The 20,097-nt window shown below is 34.4% G+C and overlaps 1 protein-coding gene across 2 annotated transcripts in view; it reads left to right on the top strand.

Moving 5' to 3' along the window:
- ry (xanthine dehydrogenase rosy) overlaps positions 1-20,097 on the top strand; it is a 41,387-nt gene that overhangs the window by 19,642 nt on the left and 1,648 nt on the right. For both annotated transcript variants that reach the window (XM_066404320.1, XM_066404321.1), the window contains 18 exons: positions 52-235; positions 291-476; positions 829-983; positions 1,040-1,168; positions 5,047-5,295; positions 5,366-5,668; positions 7,858-8,133; positions 8,188-8,357; positions 8,418-8,573; positions 9,534-9,842; positions 11,356-11,556; positions 11,615-11,751; positions 11,807-11,943; positions 12,003-12,172; positions 14,912-15,009; positions 17,576-17,751; positions 19,024-19,247; positions 19,306-19,473. In XM_066404320.1, the coding sequence (XP_066260417.1) occupies positions 52-235; positions 291-476; positions 829-983; positions 1,040-1,168; positions 5,047-5,295; positions 5,366-5,668; positions 7,858-8,133; positions 8,188-8,357; positions 8,418-8,573; positions 9,534-9,842; positions 11,356-11,556; positions 11,615-11,751; positions 11,807-11,943; positions 12,003-12,172; positions 14,912-15,009; positions 17,576-17,751; positions 19,024-19,247; positions 19,306-19,473 (3,428 nt within the window). The remainder of the gene's footprint in view (positions 1-51; positions 236-290; positions 477-828; positions 984-1,039; positions 1,169-5,046; positions 5,296-5,365; positions 5,669-7,857; positions 8,134-8,187; positions 8,358-8,417; positions 8,574-9,533; positions 9,843-11,355; positions 11,557-11,614; positions 11,752-11,806; positions 11,944-12,002; positions 12,173-14,911; positions 15,010-17,575; positions 17,752-19,023; positions 19,248-19,305; positions 19,474-20,097) is intronic.

Genomic DNA, 20,097 nt, shown 5'->3' with positions numbered 1-20,097 from the left:
TTATTATACTCCAATTAAGCTTGATGGAACAATTTGGGTACTTTTCTGTAGAAAGTGCCTCGATGAATGGAAATGACGTCCGTCAACCAATTGAACCATCAGATGAGGTGCTCTTCAAGACTGAGGAATTCGTTCCATACCATTCTTCACAGGAACCAATTTTTCCTCCGGAATTGAAGCTTTACGACAAATACGACAAGCAATATTTGCTTATTGAGGGTCCGAATGTCAAGTGGTATATGCAATCTATAAGAAAAGACATAAACATTCCTTAAAAATATCAATGATAGGCACCGACCGACCACGTTTGAACAATTACTGCAGTTGAAAAATACGTATCCTGATGCCAAAATCGTGATAGGAAATACGGAAGTTGGAGTTGAGATGAAGTTTAAAAGAATGGTGTACCCGATCATCATTCAGCCATCAATTATCAAAGAGCTCAACTTCTTCGAAGAAACATCCGAGGGAATTAGGTAAATAAATTCAATCAACTATTTCTTCTTCACATTAAGATGGACCCACACATGCGGCATTCTACGATTCTATTCTAGAATATTTGCCGGATTATTCGTATTGTGATGTTGATCGACTCCAGACGATACTGGCGGATAATTCCACGAACAACGAACATTTGTCCAGAGCAATTCAACCACACTAGTTGGCATTTGCCGAATGCCCGATGTTCGCTATTCGAAACTCGTTGAATTCCGCATGTGTTTAATAGCGGCTTTGTACCACACCCATCAGCATGACCCTGTTGTGTTGATTGTGAAGTGTGAAGGTGAAGGGAAATGTTCATATTTCCAAATCAAATTATTATTGTAGAGTAGGAGCATCCTCTACATTAGCAGACCTTCGACTGTTTTTAAAAGAGCAGATAAAGAAACATCCTGAAAGCAAAACCAGACTCTTTAAAACCATGGTGGATATGCTTTATTGGTTTGCAGGAAAGCAAATTCGAAGTGTTGGAGCTCTTGGAGGTTAAACGAAGTTTATTTGCATTAAAGATACAGTGTTAAACGAAGATTATCTGCAGGCAATATTATGACTGGTAGTCCAATTTCTGATATGCTACCGATTTTGATGGCTGCGAAAGTAGAGCTGGAAGTGCAGCATGCATTGACGGGGCTTAGAATTGTGATCTTGGACGCGCAATTCTTTACAGGTTTGTTCAATTTTTTTGTTATTGACGCGCAATTTTATGATATAAGGGGCAAATAAAAACGTGCGAAAAAGTGAGGAAAGTGAGGAGTGATGCGTAAAAATAAAACAAAAAATTTTGCAAAATATTTAAATACAGTTTTGTCCGGATAAAACGAACTTGAAAAATGAAACGAAATTGGTTTGCTATAACCGGAGTTCGTTGCGAAAGTAAAGTAAACTAAATATGTAGTATGTATGATGCATATATTTATGTATATAATTTTTTTCGAAAAACACGTCTTAGTGGGTTTAAAATATTTTATTTAAATACCACAAAAATAATTTATAACTTATTAAGTATTATTTCACCTATATACGAAGAAACGGTTAAAAAAGACACAAACTACTACTCTAATTATGAAAAAAGTATTCTAGTATTTTGGTTTGCGCATTCCTTTTAAAGCTAAGTTTGCTGATAAAATCTTCTACGGTACAAAAACTATTTCAAACTTCTTCTGGAATAGCTTGCGATTGCGAAAATAAGCGAGTTTCCATCATTTTCTGACTCATTTTTTGGGTGATTGTGGGCTCTTCATCACTCTCCTCATTACCACTCATTTCATCCAAAGTTTCACCTAAAAAATTTGTTTTTGTGTGTATGTTACCTACCTCTTGTGACTGCTTGAATAATTTCTTCATCTGTTATATGCTCAATAGACACAACGTTTTCGTCAAGATTGATGTACTCTTTAAAGTCGAAATTTTGAAAATATTTTCGAATTGCCTCTTCAATTCTTCGTTACATCTCCAAATCAAGAAATATACAATAGACATTTCTTAATATCGTTCCTTTAAGAGAGTTTCAATAGATGACGGTGTTCACAGTTCGATATAAACGGCAAATAAAACTTAAATACATGATAAAAATGGTTCGTTCTATCCAGAAGTTTGCTATAAACTTCAAAAAAAGCGTTAGCTTTATAGGAGTTTTTTTGTGTTCTTTAACCTCAATTCATTGTAAGTGGGTTCGCCATATCCGGACGCCACTGTATGCTTATTTTATATCGATTATTTTCATACACTTTCATACTGTTTTCATACATTTAGTTTTTGTTTTTGAGTTTTAAAATAAGAAATAAACAAATTTCAATTCAAAATTTTTTATATACGCCATCATTGGCACATACTTTCATGATGAGAAGAACGACATTAATGATTTTAAAAAATAGCATGATTAAAGGTTAAAATTAGACGAAGAATGCCCCTAAACAAAAAATTGTCAACTATCCACATCCCGACGACCCTGTAGGTTTTATCTGTGGTTAGACCTAAAGCCAAGATAACTATTTTACTGTGACACATAAATTAAACAAAACGATTTACAAATGGATCGTGCAGATTATTTTGTTTCGTTTGACGTAATTCCTCGTCAAACAACTTTTAAAATACCAAATCCATTGCATAGGTAAATGATTGCGTAGTTGCCGTATTACTTTTGATATTTTGCGTTGTTCTTTATTCGTTGTATTTTTCTCTTCTCTCATATTTGTTTCTTCTGGCTCCCCACATTTTCCACGGACCTGCGCACTGTTCTCCGACCATTTCGGACCGATTGAGTTTGACGTGTGGTGAGGAGGCTGGACGGGTCCGACCTACGCAAATTGTAGATTTTTTTTAAACGCTCATCGCTCATCTGATGACCTTGTAATGTTACGCAAACAGTAGTTTGTTGTCTGTCATTGCGTTAGATATAAGTTGTACATTTGAATCGAGATTTACATTAACGTCTATTCAATAAATACTATATTTACCGTTCTTTGGGTATTTACTCCACCAAAAATTTTTCAAATTGTAACATCTTGTATTTTTAAAACGAATAATTCGCTTATACAGGGTGTCCCACTATTCCGTGTACAGGGTCATTCAAACTCGACGCCCCACCCATTTTAAATGAAAATAGTTGGGCTTAGCAAAATAATTTTTTCACTGCACTACATAAAAGGACGTAAGCTGCAATAAATGCTAAAAATGTTGAAATGTGGAAAGCGACGCCGACTTTATGTTTTTTTCCAGAAACACACCTTTTTTTTCAAAAATGTGAACATCGATAGATTCTAAGCAAATTTTGTATAAAAAATATTTTTGAAATTTCTAATTATTTAAAAGGTACAGGAGGAACAAATATTGACATATTAGATAGTCTTATGTTAACATGTTGCATGGGGTATGCTTCGCTACACATTTACATGAAGCAGGCGAAGAAACAGTGTAAACCGTTGCCTAGCAACACAAACATTCAAATTGTCAATTATTTTTTATTTATTTATCAAACTGTCAGTTAAAATCATCAGATACCACACCCATACCAAACATTTTAACTTTCCATTAACACGTGTGTGTTTACACTGGTATTTTATAGCCAAATTATCATAGAATGTACATTTCGTGAGCGAACTGATATGATGTTAGTGTTTGGTTTTTGTATTATCTAATATATATATACGGGTATGCCGTGAAAGGTATCCACATCACAGAACTCCCAACCATCAGACTTTTACTAATATTGAGTGACGACTTCGAGAATTTGGACAATTGAAACCCTGTAGAAATAATGCTGGTCGTCTCTCTATCACTATTACAGTCATTATTAAACAACCACTAGTTCAAATGCATTTCTCTGCTGCTCATAGCGACATGACTAAGGTATACCTTTTCTAAACATCAACAATAGGCCAATACGCTGTTCTATTAAAAAATGAATTCACGTAACGCAGAAAAAGTAGCAAGCAATCAAATGAGTAACATAAATCGTTTGCTGCGCCCTCTATGAGTAAACCTAAAATCGTCAGCAAATTTGGATTATCCATCCCGAAAAACCCCCGAGTAGTAAACTTCAAGACATTTTCCCGTTCGGTTTAATAATTATGACTAAAAATTGATTTTCAAAATTCAAATTTGACACCCAGTAGCTCTGTAACTATTAACTTTCGGATTAAAGTATACAGTATGTCTACAGATAGCGGGCCCAAAAGGACAAATGGATAAAAAATGTCGTTTTTCGATAAAAAGTCATTCTTGATAAAAGTCTCTGCTTCTTGAAAAAATTCGATTTACGAAGATAACTTTAAACTTTTTTATACAGGGTGCGCAAGAAGTACAAATACATGAAATACTATCAAGAGTAAACTAGCTTTATTTATCATTTTGGAGCAAAATGGTAAATAAAAAACAGATTTTAAATCTTATCCAAAGTTTACATACAAAATTCCACTATCCCAAAATAGTTTATAAATAATTCAAAATAAAAGTTAGTAGATATTACTTATTCAAACACACCTCCCACGTATTCGATGCATTTCTCAAATTTAATATTGTGACATTTGTTGTTGTGCTTGTTGTGAATACGTGAAATGAGGTGAAAATTGGTAAAATTAGAAATTGTTTGAATTTTAAAAGAAAAATAAAACTTGGAATACTCAGTTAAAATTTTGTATGTAAACTTTGGGTAGGATTTGAAATCTGTTTTTTATTTACCATTTTGCTCCAAAATAAGAAATAAAGTTAGTTTACTCTTGATAGTATTTCATATGTTCGTAATTTTTGGGCACCCCGTATAAAAAAGTTCAAAGTTATCTTCATAAATCGTATTTTTTCAAAAAGAAGAGACTTTTATCAAGAATGTCTTTTTGTCAAAAAACGACATTTTTTGTCCATTTGTCCTCTGGGGCCCTCTATCTGTGGACATACTGTATATGGTTAAATCGTCACATTTTGATCTCAGGAATCTACAATAACTCTGTGTCCACGGAATCTTGGGACACCCTGTATAAGCTTTTTGTCTTGTTTTGATACAAGAAATCGCTCCCAAAATTTGTTCTTATTTACCTTATATATCTTCAGGCTATAGGAAAACAGTATTAAACTCCGAGGAAGTACTCCAGGCTGTGCGCATACCTTTTTCAAGTCAAAATCAGTATTTTGAGGCTTACAAGCAAGCAAGACGTAGGGAGGACGACATAGCTGTAGTCAATATGGCAGTGAATGTATCCTTCCTACCCAAATCTGATATCATCAAAAATATAAGCTTCGGCTTTGGGGGAATGAGTTTTAAGACAGTTAACGCCCCCAGGACAGAACAATTCCTCATAGGTCAGTTTCCAGCTACCTGAGAAATCTCAAAAATTTCTTTCGTCCAACTGAAAAGTTCATGAATTTACAGGAAAACCTTGGTCAAAAGAAACTGTAGAGAAAGCACATATGCACTTACTAGAAGATCTTCCTCTAGATCCCTCTGCTCCTGGTGGAATGATCGCATATAGGAAATCTCTGACTTTAAGCTTGTTCACGAAAGCTTTTCTTTCAATTTCTGAGGAGTTAAAGCAGAATTTGATAAAAGTTGAGCTTAGTACACGAGAACTAAGTGGAGCTAAAGGTATAGAAGACTTTCAACAGAAAAGTTCTCAGTATTTTACCGTAATTCCGGAGACTCCAGAAAAGTATGATGGCGTTGCCAGACCGATGGGTAAGTTTTTTTTCTACTTCACTAACACTAACAGTAAATTGCAAATAGCATAAGGACACTCTGTAACCTAAAATCAACAATTACAGGTAAGTGTGTGTTATGAAACTTCAAGTCGTGCGCAATAACATTACGTAACAGCATTCAGCTGGGACACGTTGGTAACTTGTCATAACGGTGACAATCACATCACGATGCGTGTTCTGATATGTGCTGCTTTAGGATTTCCAAATACAAGAAAAAACCTCTGGTAGTTGCTTAATTATGAAGACGTCAATAAGCTTATGGTGAAATGACTCGCTCAGTTTTCATTTTCTTAGTGTTACGAAACTTGTCAAATCGTAGAAAAAGCAGTGTATGTATATTTCTCGAAAGTAAGACATATTACTGTACTCGACGAAATTCCTGACTTCGTTCTGACAAAACTGACACATTTTCACTTTTTTCCAGATGTCAGAAACCGTAATAGACAAATGTAGTTTCAAGGTGGATTCTTAATTAGCATTAAAATATGGAACTTTTTCCTCGTTTAACTGACTTTGTAACTGTCACCCTTTTGGAGATCCCAATGATGAGCATCAAAATTTTCATCACCCTGTAGACAGTACCAAAAGGCGATGAAAAGCTAAAAATAGGAGTGAAATTGTACTAAGAACGGTAACAAGAAGATCTAGGAGATTACAATAAAGAAGCAATACCAACACCTACAAAAATGATCAAGAAGGATCGAAAAAAAGACTTTCAGGATGAAGAAATATTAAAACTGACTGGATGAAGTCTACAGTACTGGAGCGCAATAGAGAAACTGAACTAAAAGTTAGTACAATTGAAGATAAACTAGTAGTAAAATCAGTAAAGAAAAGATCATGGAAAATATGATAATCCTTTCCTGCTGAAGTATGAACACTGCAGATGGAATTGAAGCCACAATGCTGTTACACATTGGAGAACTTGAACTATAAGCTGAACATATCAAGGAGAAATAGTACCAAAAACGATAAGAGGAAGGTCTGGAAAAATACAAAAACGAAGTAGTGACGAAACCAATAACCAAAAGATCAGGAAAAGTTTAAAAAATCATACTATAAGAAATGACCACAATTGATAATCAGGAGGACTTCCAGCAGGAACCGGAAATTCATGAAAAGCAGTTCCAAAAGCGATAACAGATAAAAATGGGGAGAAATCCTAAACCAAAAATTATTTTCTCAACGAAATACCAATAATATCAATTTACAACTTTATATAAGTTTACTAATTTCATTAGGTTTCAGTAGAACCTCATGAATAACAAAATAAATAATTCTACTGGAAGCTAATGAATAATTGTGAAATGCGCAAACCTATACCCGTAAGATATGGGAATTGTGCGGCAAAAATGTTTATCGCACGCTAATATTTAACTTACAGAATTTTGTACTTGTCATCATCTCGTTAAAAACTTCATTTTTTTTTAAATTTAATGTGTCTTCAGCCGTTTAGATGTGGGCTGTAATAAGTATGATAGATACATATGTTATCTATCAGTGTTAAAACTAAATTTATTTCAAGCTGGCTTATTCAATATCTTAAAACTCGGTTGACGAAAAATGACTTCGCACCCATGCGTTTCAAGTACTCAATCCTCCATGCCATTTGAATTTCAAAATACACTGCTCTTCTCAATTTGACAGTTAAAGCTATCATTAATATTTCAGAGAAAAGTAGTAATAGAGAGAGAAGGAGAATTTCAAATATCTTAAAGAAATATTAATTTAACGAGTTCGAAGGTTTAGAGATCGAAACGAAATATTCTCCAACATTCTTGCAGCATGTCTGTGCGCATGCGTTGGAAACCTATCAAAACAAAATTTACTGTAAAATAAAACGACTGTGGGGGACGACTTTGGACGAAAGAGTCTGAAATTATTATGTTGGTTTTTGCTCGTTTTATCGCTACCTGGAAATTCAACCGACCAATCAGATAAAGATGAGAGGGAATGAGGATATGATTATGCCCGGTGGCAGACCAGTATTTAATTAAACTTACAAAAGACAATAGAGTTAACACATATGCGCTCGTTGGAAAAATATTATCAATAACACTGATTTCTGACTGCCTCCACAGAGCGGAAAGTTTAAAACACTTAAAAATAAATAAATTTGCAGTTCAAAAATTCGTAGCTTGAGTTGACAATATCGTAACATTTTAGTGCATGCTTCTGCATATAAACAAGCATCAGGAGAGGCAGTTTATTGTGATGACATTCCATTTTTTGAAAATGAACTTGCAATGGCATTAGTCATAAGCTCTAGGGCTCATGCTAAAATTTTATCAATTGACACATCTGAGGCTTTAAAGGTGGATGGGGTAGTGGGAATGGTGGGAATTGATGACATTGGCGTGGACCGAAACATGTGGGGCACAGTGATAATAGACGAAAAGGCGTTTTACTTCGACGAAGTTACCAGCCAAGGACAAATTATTGGTAATACCCTCATGCACCACAATGGGCTGTTTATAACACTAACAAATATTTTAGCTGCCGTAGTTGGGACAAATTACAGTATTGCCCAAAAGGCTGCAAAACTTGTCAAAATAGAGTATGAGGATATTCAGCCAGTAATCCTGACCATCGAAGACGCCATTGAGAAGCAGTCATTTTTTTTTAACCCATGCAGATCGATCAAGTATGGGCCCAACATCGAAGAGGTAATTACAAACTTCACTGCTGATCCCCATGGCTTTCAAATATTGTTGACCAATTTATAGGTATTCAATAAAGCGCCTCATGTTCTGGAAGGCCAGTGCAAGATGGGTGGCCAAGAACATTTTTATTTCGAAACGCAGGGCGTGCTGGTAGTTCCGAAGAAGGAAGATGACGAAATGGATATCTACTCTGCCACTCAGAATCCGACAGAAGTGCAGGTTTGTGAGAGATTAAATTTACCATTGTAGCCGACATTTAAAACAATTTTTGGGTCTATTACACATTAGGTCAACTCAGACGAATGTTTTTTTTTTGTTCAGGACGCTTCCTTATCACCGTTAAAAGTCATCTAGGTGAGGAAAAATCGAATTTTTCCAAAAAAAATTTTTGAAAAAATTACTCGGAAAATCGAATTTTACACTAATTTCAATACTTTTTCTCAATACTAAAGTGTCTTACGGAACCGTGGAGCGAAAAGGGGTATTGGGTGGGGCAGCTAAAACGGGGTTTTGATGTATTTTAAGGTAGTTCAGGTTAGTTCAGGTCAGTTTTGATGTATTTTTAGAAGTTTTCCAAAAAGTGACTTCACTTGTATTAAATATTTTTCTTGCGCAGGGGCGACACTAATAAGATAAAAAAAGATAAAGTAAGTGATGTCACCCTTTGGAAAACCCCTAAAAATACATCAAAACTAACCTGAACTAACCTGAACTACCCTAAAAATACATCAAAACCCCGTTTTAGCTGCCCCACCCAATACCCCTTTTCGCTCCACGGTTCCGTAAGACACTTTAGTATTGAGAAAAAGTATTGAAATTAGTATAAAATTCAATTTTCCGAGTAATTTTTTCAAAAAATTTTTTTGGAAAAATTCGATTTTTCCTCACCTAGATGACTTCTAACGGTGATAAGGAAGCGTCCTGAACAAAAAAAAAAAAACATTCGTCTGAGTTGACCTAATGTGTTATGGACCCCAGAAGTATTTTACTCCCAAAAAGTATTTTTTACATACATCATTTTTACACAGTTAAAACCATCAGTTATTCTTCATCACAAAATTCTTAATTTAAAAAAATTTCATTATTATCAAAATTATCATTTTTATTCTTAAAAAATGCCTATTCAACGAGTTCGAACGGTTGGAGTTTGAAACGAAATATTTTTCAACCTTCTTGCAGCATGTCTGTGCACACGCATTAGGAACCCATCAAAATAAATTGCACTGCAAAGTAAAACGCCTCGGGGGCGGCTTTGGAGGAAAAGAATCCAAAGCTGTCATGCTAACTTTGCCAGCGGTTGTCGCTGCCAAGAAATTCGACCGACCGATTAGATGCATGTTGGACCGAGATGAGGACATGATGATGACTGGTGGCAGACATCCTTGTTTGATGAAATACAAAGTAGCTTTTAATGACAATGGGAAAATATTGGGGTGCGAGGCTAAAATTTACCTAAATGCCGGGTACTCTGTGGATTTGTCTATGGGGGTACGTATCCTTCTAGTGCTTGTTTTTTTGTTTACGTATGTGCCTCCACACTTTTTTGGCAGCCCCACCCAAAATCTAGCCTGTAGACATTAAGCTCCCGCAATAGATTCGTTCTGGGACACTTTTTACCTATAGCTGTACTAAAGTCAAATTTAATTCATGGTAAACAAATCATTTCATTTGTGGTTGGAACAGATATAAAATACTTTTTATGTGCAAATTCTTCATCAACCTGTTTTTACGGCGCGGTTCAAACGATGTAAACGAACGTACGATAGAGATTCAGCTGACATATGAGCAGAACCTGCTGAATTGCCGTAGGAGTCTTACAGGGGTACGACTCTTACGATAATTACAGCAAAACTAGGTGAGGATTTAACTAATGTTTTTAATATTATACGTTAATATCACTTTTAATGGGAAATTTAAATAATAGCCCGTTTAAATATATTTCATCCATGTCACTTTTCCCCTAAGGGATATTTTTGAAAATTGACCATATCAGATTTTTCGTAGCATTTTTAATATACGGAGTGATTCAAGAAAGTGGCTCGTCCTTATAATTTTTTTGTTTTTAAATTTAAAAAGTTGAAATTTAGAGGAAAGCTATATGAGAATAGAGCCGATTGATTGACATTAATGACATTTATCTAGCACTTCCGGTTTAACCGGAAATGACCTCACCTTTCGATATTTAAATGTAATACCCTATAAATTATTTCTTTTTTAGAATCTAGAGGTAATTTTTAGTCTAAAAATATGTCATTTAAAAAAAAAGACTTCTTTTTTGTGGTTATTTCATGTCGAGCTACGCTGCTGTGGTATACGTATTAGGCAAAATTTTAGGTCACAATTATAGAAAAAAATACTAATTTGTAATTTTATTGAGTACTTTTTCTTTTATAAGCAATTTAAATATCAAAAAACATTGAAATTTTAAAAACGGAAGATAAACCTGTTTTTCGGTATTTAAATTGCTTATAAAAGGAAATGTACCCAATAAAACGACACATTAGTATTTTTCGCCATAATTTTGACCTAAAATTGTACCTTATACGTATACCTTAGTAGCGTAGCTCAACATAAAAAAAGTTTTTATTTTAAATAACATATTTTTAGACTAAAAATGACCTCTAGATGTCAAAAAAGAAAAAAATTATAAGGTATTACATTTGAAAATCAAAAGTTGAGGTCATTTCCGGTTAAACCGGAAGTGCTAGATAAACGTAATTAATATCAATCGAATGGATCTATTCTCATATAGTTTCCCTCCAAATTTCAACTTTTTAAGTTTAAAAACAAAAAAGGTTATAAGGGTGAGTCACCTTCTTGAATCACCCGGCATATTACCTAATTTTACAAATAATTTAAAACGAATTTTTCCCGTCAAATCCAGCTATGTGCTCTGTATTTTAGAAAGTTGCTAATTCTTGAGTTGTGAATTGACCAAAAGTCTGTAGTATGCGGTTGCTGAAAGTTTAGACTAAGACACAAATTATACATATTTTCACAGGTTTGTGAAAGAGCTCTAGCACACTTGGAAAACTCGTACTATATCCCTGCTGTCAAAGCTACGGGTTGGATTTGTAAAACAAACCTCCCTTCTAACACTGCATTTAGAGGTTTTGGGGGTCCTCAAGGCATGTTTCTGGCTGAGAATATGGCTCAAGACATTGCAGATTACTTGGGCATTAATTGTTTACAAGTCTCAGAGGTTATTGATTACCTAAACAAATTGTAGCTTCCTGAATACACAACTTAAGACCTTCTAGATTAATTTGTATAAATCTGGACAGTCCACTCCCTATAATCAAATTGTGGAAAATTGCACATTGGATAGGTGCTGGAAAGAGTGCCTTAATACATCTCAGTATTACAAGAGGAAGAAGGATGTAGAAGTCTATAACGCGTATAGATTCAGAAATGAAGTCGCTTTAAATATTGTCTTATTTATGAATTTTCAGGCGAAATAGATATAAGAAACGGGGCATCTGTGTGCTTCCCACAAAATTCGGCATTGCATTTGGTGCCAAATTCCTGAATCAGGCAGGTGCCTTGGTCAATGTTTATATGGATGGATCGGTATTAATACATCACGGAGGTAACCGCTGGATCAAATATTTTTCTACTGATAGGCGTTAACGTTCGAATTTTTTTCAGGCATTGAGATGGGTCAAGGTATCTACACAAAATTAATTCAAGTGGCCAGCCAGGCTTTGAAAATTCCTGCAGATAAAATACACAACAGTAGCACAAACACTGATATTGTTCCTAACACTAGTCCCACAGCAGCTAGTACGGGAAGCGAGCTAAATGGGATGGCTCTATTGGTATGAATTTTGTGTTTTACTGTCATATCATTACTATACTGTGTGGAAGTTTTGGATGGAACAGTCCATATAACTAAGATGTCGGACATATGCGGCCAAAATCCTCGGACACGTCGATTTTTATTTTTTCTTGTGGTTTTCATGATGGTAAATTCATGTACACAGGGTAGTCCAAAAATCAGGTACGACCACCAACGTTGTTTGTTTAAATGGAAACACCTATTTTTTATTTCATTTTTGAATTCTACGTGTGTTTCATGTACCACGTCCTATACCTAAACGCAACAAGTCTCGAGAAATTTACGATTGAACATATCAACAAAACTAAAACTTTTGATTTCTTTTAAAAATTCTTTGGCCCTGAAAAGGACCAATTTAATACAAAATAGCACCCCCTCATTACCACGTTGATGTTAGGGCTTATTTAAATGACGTTTTTCCTGAACACTGGATTGGGAGACAAGGGGTAATTGAATGGCCGGCACGATCGCCTGACCTCACGCCTTTAGATTACTTTCTATGGGGTTATCTTAAGAGTAAGGTATACTTTAACCAACCAGCAACTATCGAAGCCTCAAGAGAAAGAATCCGTAATGAAATAAGAACAATTACTCTAGCAATACTTCAAAATATGAAACAGGAGTTCATTCATCGTCTTGCTTGCTGTCAAGAAGTAGGTGGGATCCAATTTGAACATTTAATTTAATTGTTGCTTGTTGTTTTATTTTATATTATTTGATTCTTATAGAAAAATCTTAGATTTAGATTTAGAACTCTCCAGATTTCAATGAGTTAAATACAATTTTTGTACAACTTGTCTATTTTTGAGCAATTATTGTAACTGTTTTCAATGCAAAAAGAACCATTTTCCTATTACTAAGGTCACCGAACGCAAAAGTAGTTAACTTACCGTTCAGCTGAACGGTAAGTAAAATTCAGGGTTAAATACTAGTTTTTTAATATTTTCAAACGTATTCACTGACACACAAATAACTCGCTCAGCAAATAGCATTTTCTATTTAGAATCTTTCTTCACATTATTATTAATGTTTTTTTATCTCGAGGAAAGTCTTCTAGACACCCAGTCTTGTGTTCTGGTGATTAGATAGTGTGAGATTCGCCGGGCACCTACCCACTAAAAACCTCGGGTTTTCTTTTCCTGCACCCTGCAACAACCCGAAATTGTCGCTAGGGGATAAAACGTCAGTGTCGAGAGGCCTGAGGATTCGGCTGTCAATTGCCTTTAGGTCTACGGTCGTTATACCACTTGAGTGGCACCGCTCTTTTCATAATCCATCGCAGAAATGGTTTTGTTACAGCGGTCTCACTTTGTTTTGCATCGATTAATATTATTTGACTCTACCCCAAACGTATGTGATAGGCGTACACAATCACCATTGCGCACAATAACTGTATCCTATTTTATTTTGTGGAGTCCTTAACATAGCTACCTTGCCTTTTCGGCCCTAAAACACCTACAACTACATTTTTAAGCTATAAGTTTGTTCCTTTTCTTGTTAGTTACTGTAAATGTCCTTTGAGCTTTCGTTTCAGAGTCTTTTGAATATTCTTCTCCTGTCTACTGTCTCCTGATGTCCCTAAAATCCTCAATACTTAAAAGAACAAAAATACGATTTGTTTTCTAAACCAAAAATATTTCATTTAAAGCTGCATTTGGAAAATTACTCCTGTCATCCAGTCCATAGTGAAGATATTCGATTTTTCGGTTTATGCCCCACATTTTTCATTTTTAAGAGCGTTATCTATGTTAAAACTTCGAGGATATGTCGGTTGAGTCACACAAAAAATTGCTGGTTTTAACATGGCATATAAAGCTCATAAATTTTCAGGAGTCTTCAGTGTGAAATTCCTTTCAACATTCCTTTCATTGATCAATTGTGCATTTTTCTTTTTAAACGAACGTTTGTGAACGTTTGGTATGTATTCTCGCATCTTTCGCTTGACTTCTTAGGTATTAATGAAGAACACCCTGCTTGTCCCGCATTTTGAATATCTGAATCTTCCAAGTCAGACATCTAACCACAACTTAATTATGTTGTAGAACAGAATTAACACGAAGTGATAAGTTTTCCCCTTTCAGATGTAAATCTTGCTTGGACGACAATAAATATAATAAACACAAATCATTCAGATCCATCGCAAACAACAAATATCGAAAAAAGTCGTGAATAGAGCCTCACGATCAGCTTAATTGCTCTTGATATTTAAGAAACTGTTTTGAAAATAAGTTTAAATTAAGGATGATGTAGATCGACTGAATAAATAAATTTCAAAAAACAAAAAATTATTTGATGGAACAATTTCATTAACTAAGACTATCCGAAAAAGTTTGAATTTGAGACTTTATTAATTTTTTTCATTTTAATTGGACATTAAAAGACGAAAATTTCATCAAACGATTTCTCTTTCTTCTATGTCACTTTGGTTATTGTGAAAACGCCTTATATGTTGGAGGAATTTGAAGTGGAGGTTTGAAATGTAAATATCAACCCAAATCAATTTTGGGACATAAGACATCGCTGAAAAAGCTTGAAGTTGTAGACCTGTGTTTTTTACCGAAACATCTAGATTAACGTGAATTAGATATTGAATTAGAAATTGAATTATGCAAGAGCACGATACATTTAAAGGGACGAATCGAAGCTTTCTATGGGCAATATATAGAACGTTTCCTCCCTTTTTATGTGCAACATGGTATGCGATTTAATTTTATTACAGAATGCGTGTGAGATGATTAACGAGAGGCTTCAGCCTTACAAAGATGCAAATCCTAAAGGAAAGTGGGAAGACTGGGTTAAAACTGCTTACTTCGATAGGTAAGTGCCAAACTGTTGTTTTTGCAACGTGGTTTTAACCTGTTGCTTGGAGTTTCGTTCTTACCATAATTTAAATGAGTTATCGTTCCTATAAGATGGTGTAGATCTTTAACTTCTAAGAACCAATTTAGGTAAGTATTTATTATTAAATTAATAAAAAGCATCTCACGTACTCTCTAGGTTTTAAAATTCAGATTATTTTTTAATTTATCACCCTGTAAATTAGTTTGTCTTAGATGAGAATACCTAAAAGCGATCCATTTTTACCGAGCTGGCGATTGAGAATTGCTTTAATAGCAAATTTTCCAGAAACTTTCTTTATAAACAATCATAATTCACAACAGTTAAATCAAATGACTAATTGTGGAAAATGTAAAAACATAATTGACTGAAAATTAGGGAAATTCGATAAGGCGCCCATAAAAAACCCTTTTATGGCATTACATATTTGTATTTTAAATGATGTAGAAAAAGACGACAAATTTAATTGCTTATTAAAAAAACATTTGTATAAAATCTTATTTTCATCTTTTGGTGACGAGTAGTTTATAAGTTATTTAGAAAAAATAACTAAAGATGTAAGTTGAGGATGGTCGCCTAAAAACGAAACGTCTTATGTCAAGTTTACCAACGCTATTTTATAGAGCAGCAAAAGCTATCAAAATGAAGTAAAATCTAAAATGTCATATCTCTTCAAAACATTTTTTTTCTCAAAGAAAATATTTTAAAAAACACCCAGTCGATTATTCTGGCAACCGGATAGTTAGTATTCACCGACAGCGCCTACTCACTAAAAATCTTGAGGTTTCTGTCCAAACCTGCGACAACCTGGAACTGTCCCTAAGGTACAAAAACGTTAGAATCGGGGAAACGTAAATTCGGTGATTCTATTGTTCTACTATAGTGTTTATATACCGGGTGATTCAAGAAAGTTACTCACCCTTATAACTTTTTTGTTTTTAAAGTTAAAAAGTTGAAATTTGGTGGGAAGCTATATGAGAATAGAGCCGATTGATTGACATTAATGACATTTATCTATCACTTCCAGTTTTACCGGAAATGCCACATAAATGATTTGTTTTTTGGAATCCAGACGTAATTTTTAGTCCAAAAATATGTAATTTAAAAAAAAAAACTTTTTGTGGTTTCAGTTACGCCTCTGAGGTATACATATCAGGCACAATTTTAGGTCAGAATTGTGGGAAAAAATACTAATTTGTCATTTTATTGAGTACTTTTTCTTTTATAAGCAATTTAAATTCCGAAAAACCGAAGATAAATGAGAAACTGTTTTTCCGCTCGACATGCTGGACATGAAAAAACCACATTTTTTTTTCTTTTAAATGACATTCTTTTAGACTAAAAATAACCTCTAAATTCCAAAAAAGAAAAAAATTATAGGGCATTATATTTAAAAATTCAAAGTTAAGGTCATATCCGATTAAACCGGAAGTGCTAGTTAACGTTAATAATATCAATCAATCGGCTCTATTTTAATAGAGCTTCCCTCTAAATTTCAATTTTCTAAGTTTAAACAAAAAAAGTTATAAGGGCGAGCCACTTTCTTGAATCACCCGGTATAGTGTTTGTCGATTTATCATATTTATTAGGCATTTTCAATGCTGCGTTCCATCCTTTCCTTTTCACTGAACATTATAGAAATGGCATTGCTGCATCGGTTCCCTTTGATTTTGTTTTCAAGCAAAAAGTCCAGTGTCAACGTGTTTACGCAGACATTTAATTCTTCGCTTTAATTATCAAAATTGAGGTACTAAAAATACAGTTGCCCGCGAAATGGACGATTCTGCAGGCCCTTCATTCCAGCTCGGTTTTCCTTTATTGCCTTAAGCTTTAAGTGCCCGAGTTCAGTAATAATTTAGACGCCTGTACTTGCACATAGTCCAGATTTCGAGGTCCGGGATGAATCTTAATCCCCTCGCCCTTGTGATCTAGATCCGTTCATCGTTCCTATTATTTTCGAATGGTCATTGTTCTGGCCACTGTCCTATCTGCCTCCGTTAACTGCGGAAAAATGCTGAGATGCGTTCTTTCTTCCAGGAAAAAGTTGATGGGAAGGGAGTGCCCAGTACTACTTGCACTGTCCCGAGGGACTCAATGCGATACGCCCATATGACCCGCAGTTTTCCTTTGCATCTTCAAATAACCTAAAAATAATAACAATAAAAGCAAAATTAGTAATTTTCGTTTTTCTCTGGCATATTTCTGGAACTGTTGAAAACTTCAATTTGTATTCGGAATTTGAGTCAATATTAGATTACAGGATTTTATCGCTTCTGCATCTCTTATAGTTTTCGAGATTCCAATGGTCTTCCCAAAATTTGAAACACCCTGTACATTTCAAAATAGTATTGTTCATGTTGTGATGGCAGTAAAGGGTAGCAACTAATAAGAGGCATATCTTATCCAATGTTTTGCTAAATTTACAATTTTTCAACTCATTTGAAGTGAATAGTAACCTTAGAGAAGATTTTTGAAATGCGCTCCTATTCGTCTCCTCCTCCTTTTATTAAATTATTATTATTATCAACCTTATTTTTCTTCCTAGGGTGAATTTATCAGCACAAGCATTCTACAAAACTCCAAATATTGGACACGACTGGAAAACAAATGAAGGAAATATTTTCAGTTATTTTACCTATGGAGTCGCTTGCTCAGAAGTAGAAATAGATACACTCACTGGTGACCATAAAGTATTGAGAACTGATATTGTCATGGATTTAGGTATAAATTTTCCTTCCAAAACTCCTCATAAGTTCAAGTAAATTTTCATAGTTTCAGTACTGTACTTTATCCTAAATCCAGTATAGGGTGTCCCATCAATACAGGTGGTACTCCGGGAAATCCCTCGATCGATTGCGGGAAAACCATAATTTGGAAAAATATGATAATCGAGGGATATACTTAAGTCTTTGGGGGGGGCACGTTAAAAATATTTTCAAGATGGTAATACTTCCGGTATAACCGGAAGTACTACTATTTTCAAACAGTTGATTTTAGGTATAGGCATTAAAACACAAAGCGACAGTTATTTTTAAAGTTTAACACGATGACGTTAGAAAAAATGGTGGTTCCTATTTAAGAAATACGAGTTTTTAATGAGTTGTGATTGTCAACTTAAGAATTATTTGTGAAGACCCTGTATGTTATTTCGCGAGTTTTACTGCATACGCGGCTAAAGTAGTGTTTTATTGTCAATACTTCAAAAAACAGCGATACAACTTTCCCTTTTCGTAATATCACCAAATGAATCAAGGACTGCAACTGACAAATTTCATCTTTAAGTGTAAATATCTCCAGAACGGTTAAGGATAAGCGTAAAATGTTTTATATAAAAAGTGTTCAGAATTCATCGCAGAGTCCAAAAATGTAATAAAATATAGAGCGTTCCATTTAAAGTAAGCGAGTCAACATCCACTTCCGGTATAACCGGAAATACTACCATCTTGAAAATATTTTTAACGTGTGTCCTCCAAGAACTTAGGTATATCCCCTGATTTCCGTATTTTTCCAAATTATGGCTTTTCGCAATCGATCGAGGGACTTCCCGGAGGATCACCCTGTATAGCAACCTCCCTTATTATTATTATTTTTCACTTTAAACAAAATGTTAAGCGGATAATTTATGGACAATACCATAGATTTTTACAGCAGCTTAATGGAAAAATAATTAAGTTCCATGATTTTGGTATATGATATAAACAATGTTTATTTTAAATGGGACACCCTGTATATTATTGTTTGAATAGATGGGATTCTTCATGTCGTTTTCGTAAATTTAATGATATCATCTTTAAAATTTAATTTTTGCAATAGTTTTTACTTTAATTGAGGATTTCTGCTCCATAATAAAATTCTATTGAGAAATTTAGTTATTGATGAACAAAATGTTAAAAGTTATGTCAAGATAAATTTTTCAGCCATTTTTTTTCTTTAAAAAAACAAATAAACACATAAAAAGTTATTAAAATCTGTTATATTTGAAATGGTTTATAGGAGAGAGTTTAAATCCAGCAATCGACATCGGTCAAGTAGAGGGTGCCTTTGTACAAGGATACGGATTGTTCGTTTTGGAAGAACTCGTATATTCTCCTACGGGCATGTTATTTACAAGAGGACCGGGTACTTACAAAATCCCTGGTTTTGGTGACATTCCAGCAGAATTTAATGTGTCCCTCCTAAAGGGTGCCAGCAACCCGCGAGCCGTGTATTCTTCTAAGGTTAATAACCATTTAAATAACAATTGGCCATCACATGTGATTCAACAACCTCTTTTAGGCTTCTGGAGAACCACCACTGTTCTTGTCTTGTTCGGTATTTTTTGCTATCAAAGAGGCCATCAAAGCAGCTCGACTGGAGAATGGAATACCTGAAAGTCTCAAACTCGATGCTCCAACTACAGCTGCAAAGATAAGGATGGCGTGCGCCGATAATATCACCTCAAAGGTAAGAAGTGATTGTTATTATACCGTGCGACTCTAAATTGTACCTCTCCCTCCCTGTCAATCTCTTAAAAAATTTTTATTTTTAGAAAAATCAAAAGCGACATTAAATGGGACAAAAAATACTATCTTTTAATGTTTGTTTATTTTTGTAAATGTTGCTTACGTCACCGGTAGCGCAAAATAGCCGATTTTTATTTAATTGAAACATCAAGGTCAAGTGACACCTTAAATTAAAGGTCTTTTAAAACTACGTTTGAAGGTGTAATGCTATTTAAAATTCATCGATTTGTTTTTGAAAAAAAAGTTATGAATAGAAAAAAAATAAATGTCGTAAAAATGCAATGCGAATCAGTATTCAGTTATTTTTTAGTGGAGCCCATTAAGACCACAAGATAAAACCGTCCTTAACCGTTGAAACCACATTATTCTTCCTCATCATTTTCTATGAGCAATTGAACACCTTGGTGCAAGAACTACATTTTTTTTTTAATTTTCGGGAAATGAAAAAACTTCGCCATTTTGAAGTGATGTTTTATAAAATAAAAAAAGAACACAGTTAATTGGAGTATCATTTAGTGGCTTGGTTAATGAAAATTTGTACGTATAAAGTCACTCCATGATGGAA

Source organism: Euwallacea similis, chromosome 34, assembly GCF_039881205.1.
Source record: "Euwallacea similis isolate ESF13 chromosome 34, ESF131.1, whole genome shotgun sequence".
Classification (NCBI taxonomy): domain Eukaryota; kingdom Metazoa; phylum Arthropoda; class Insecta; order Coleoptera; family Curculionidae; genus Euwallacea; species Euwallacea similis.
The sequence above is the reverse complement of the archived record's forward strand: the minus strand, read 5'-3'. Positions and strand labels throughout refer to the sequence as shown.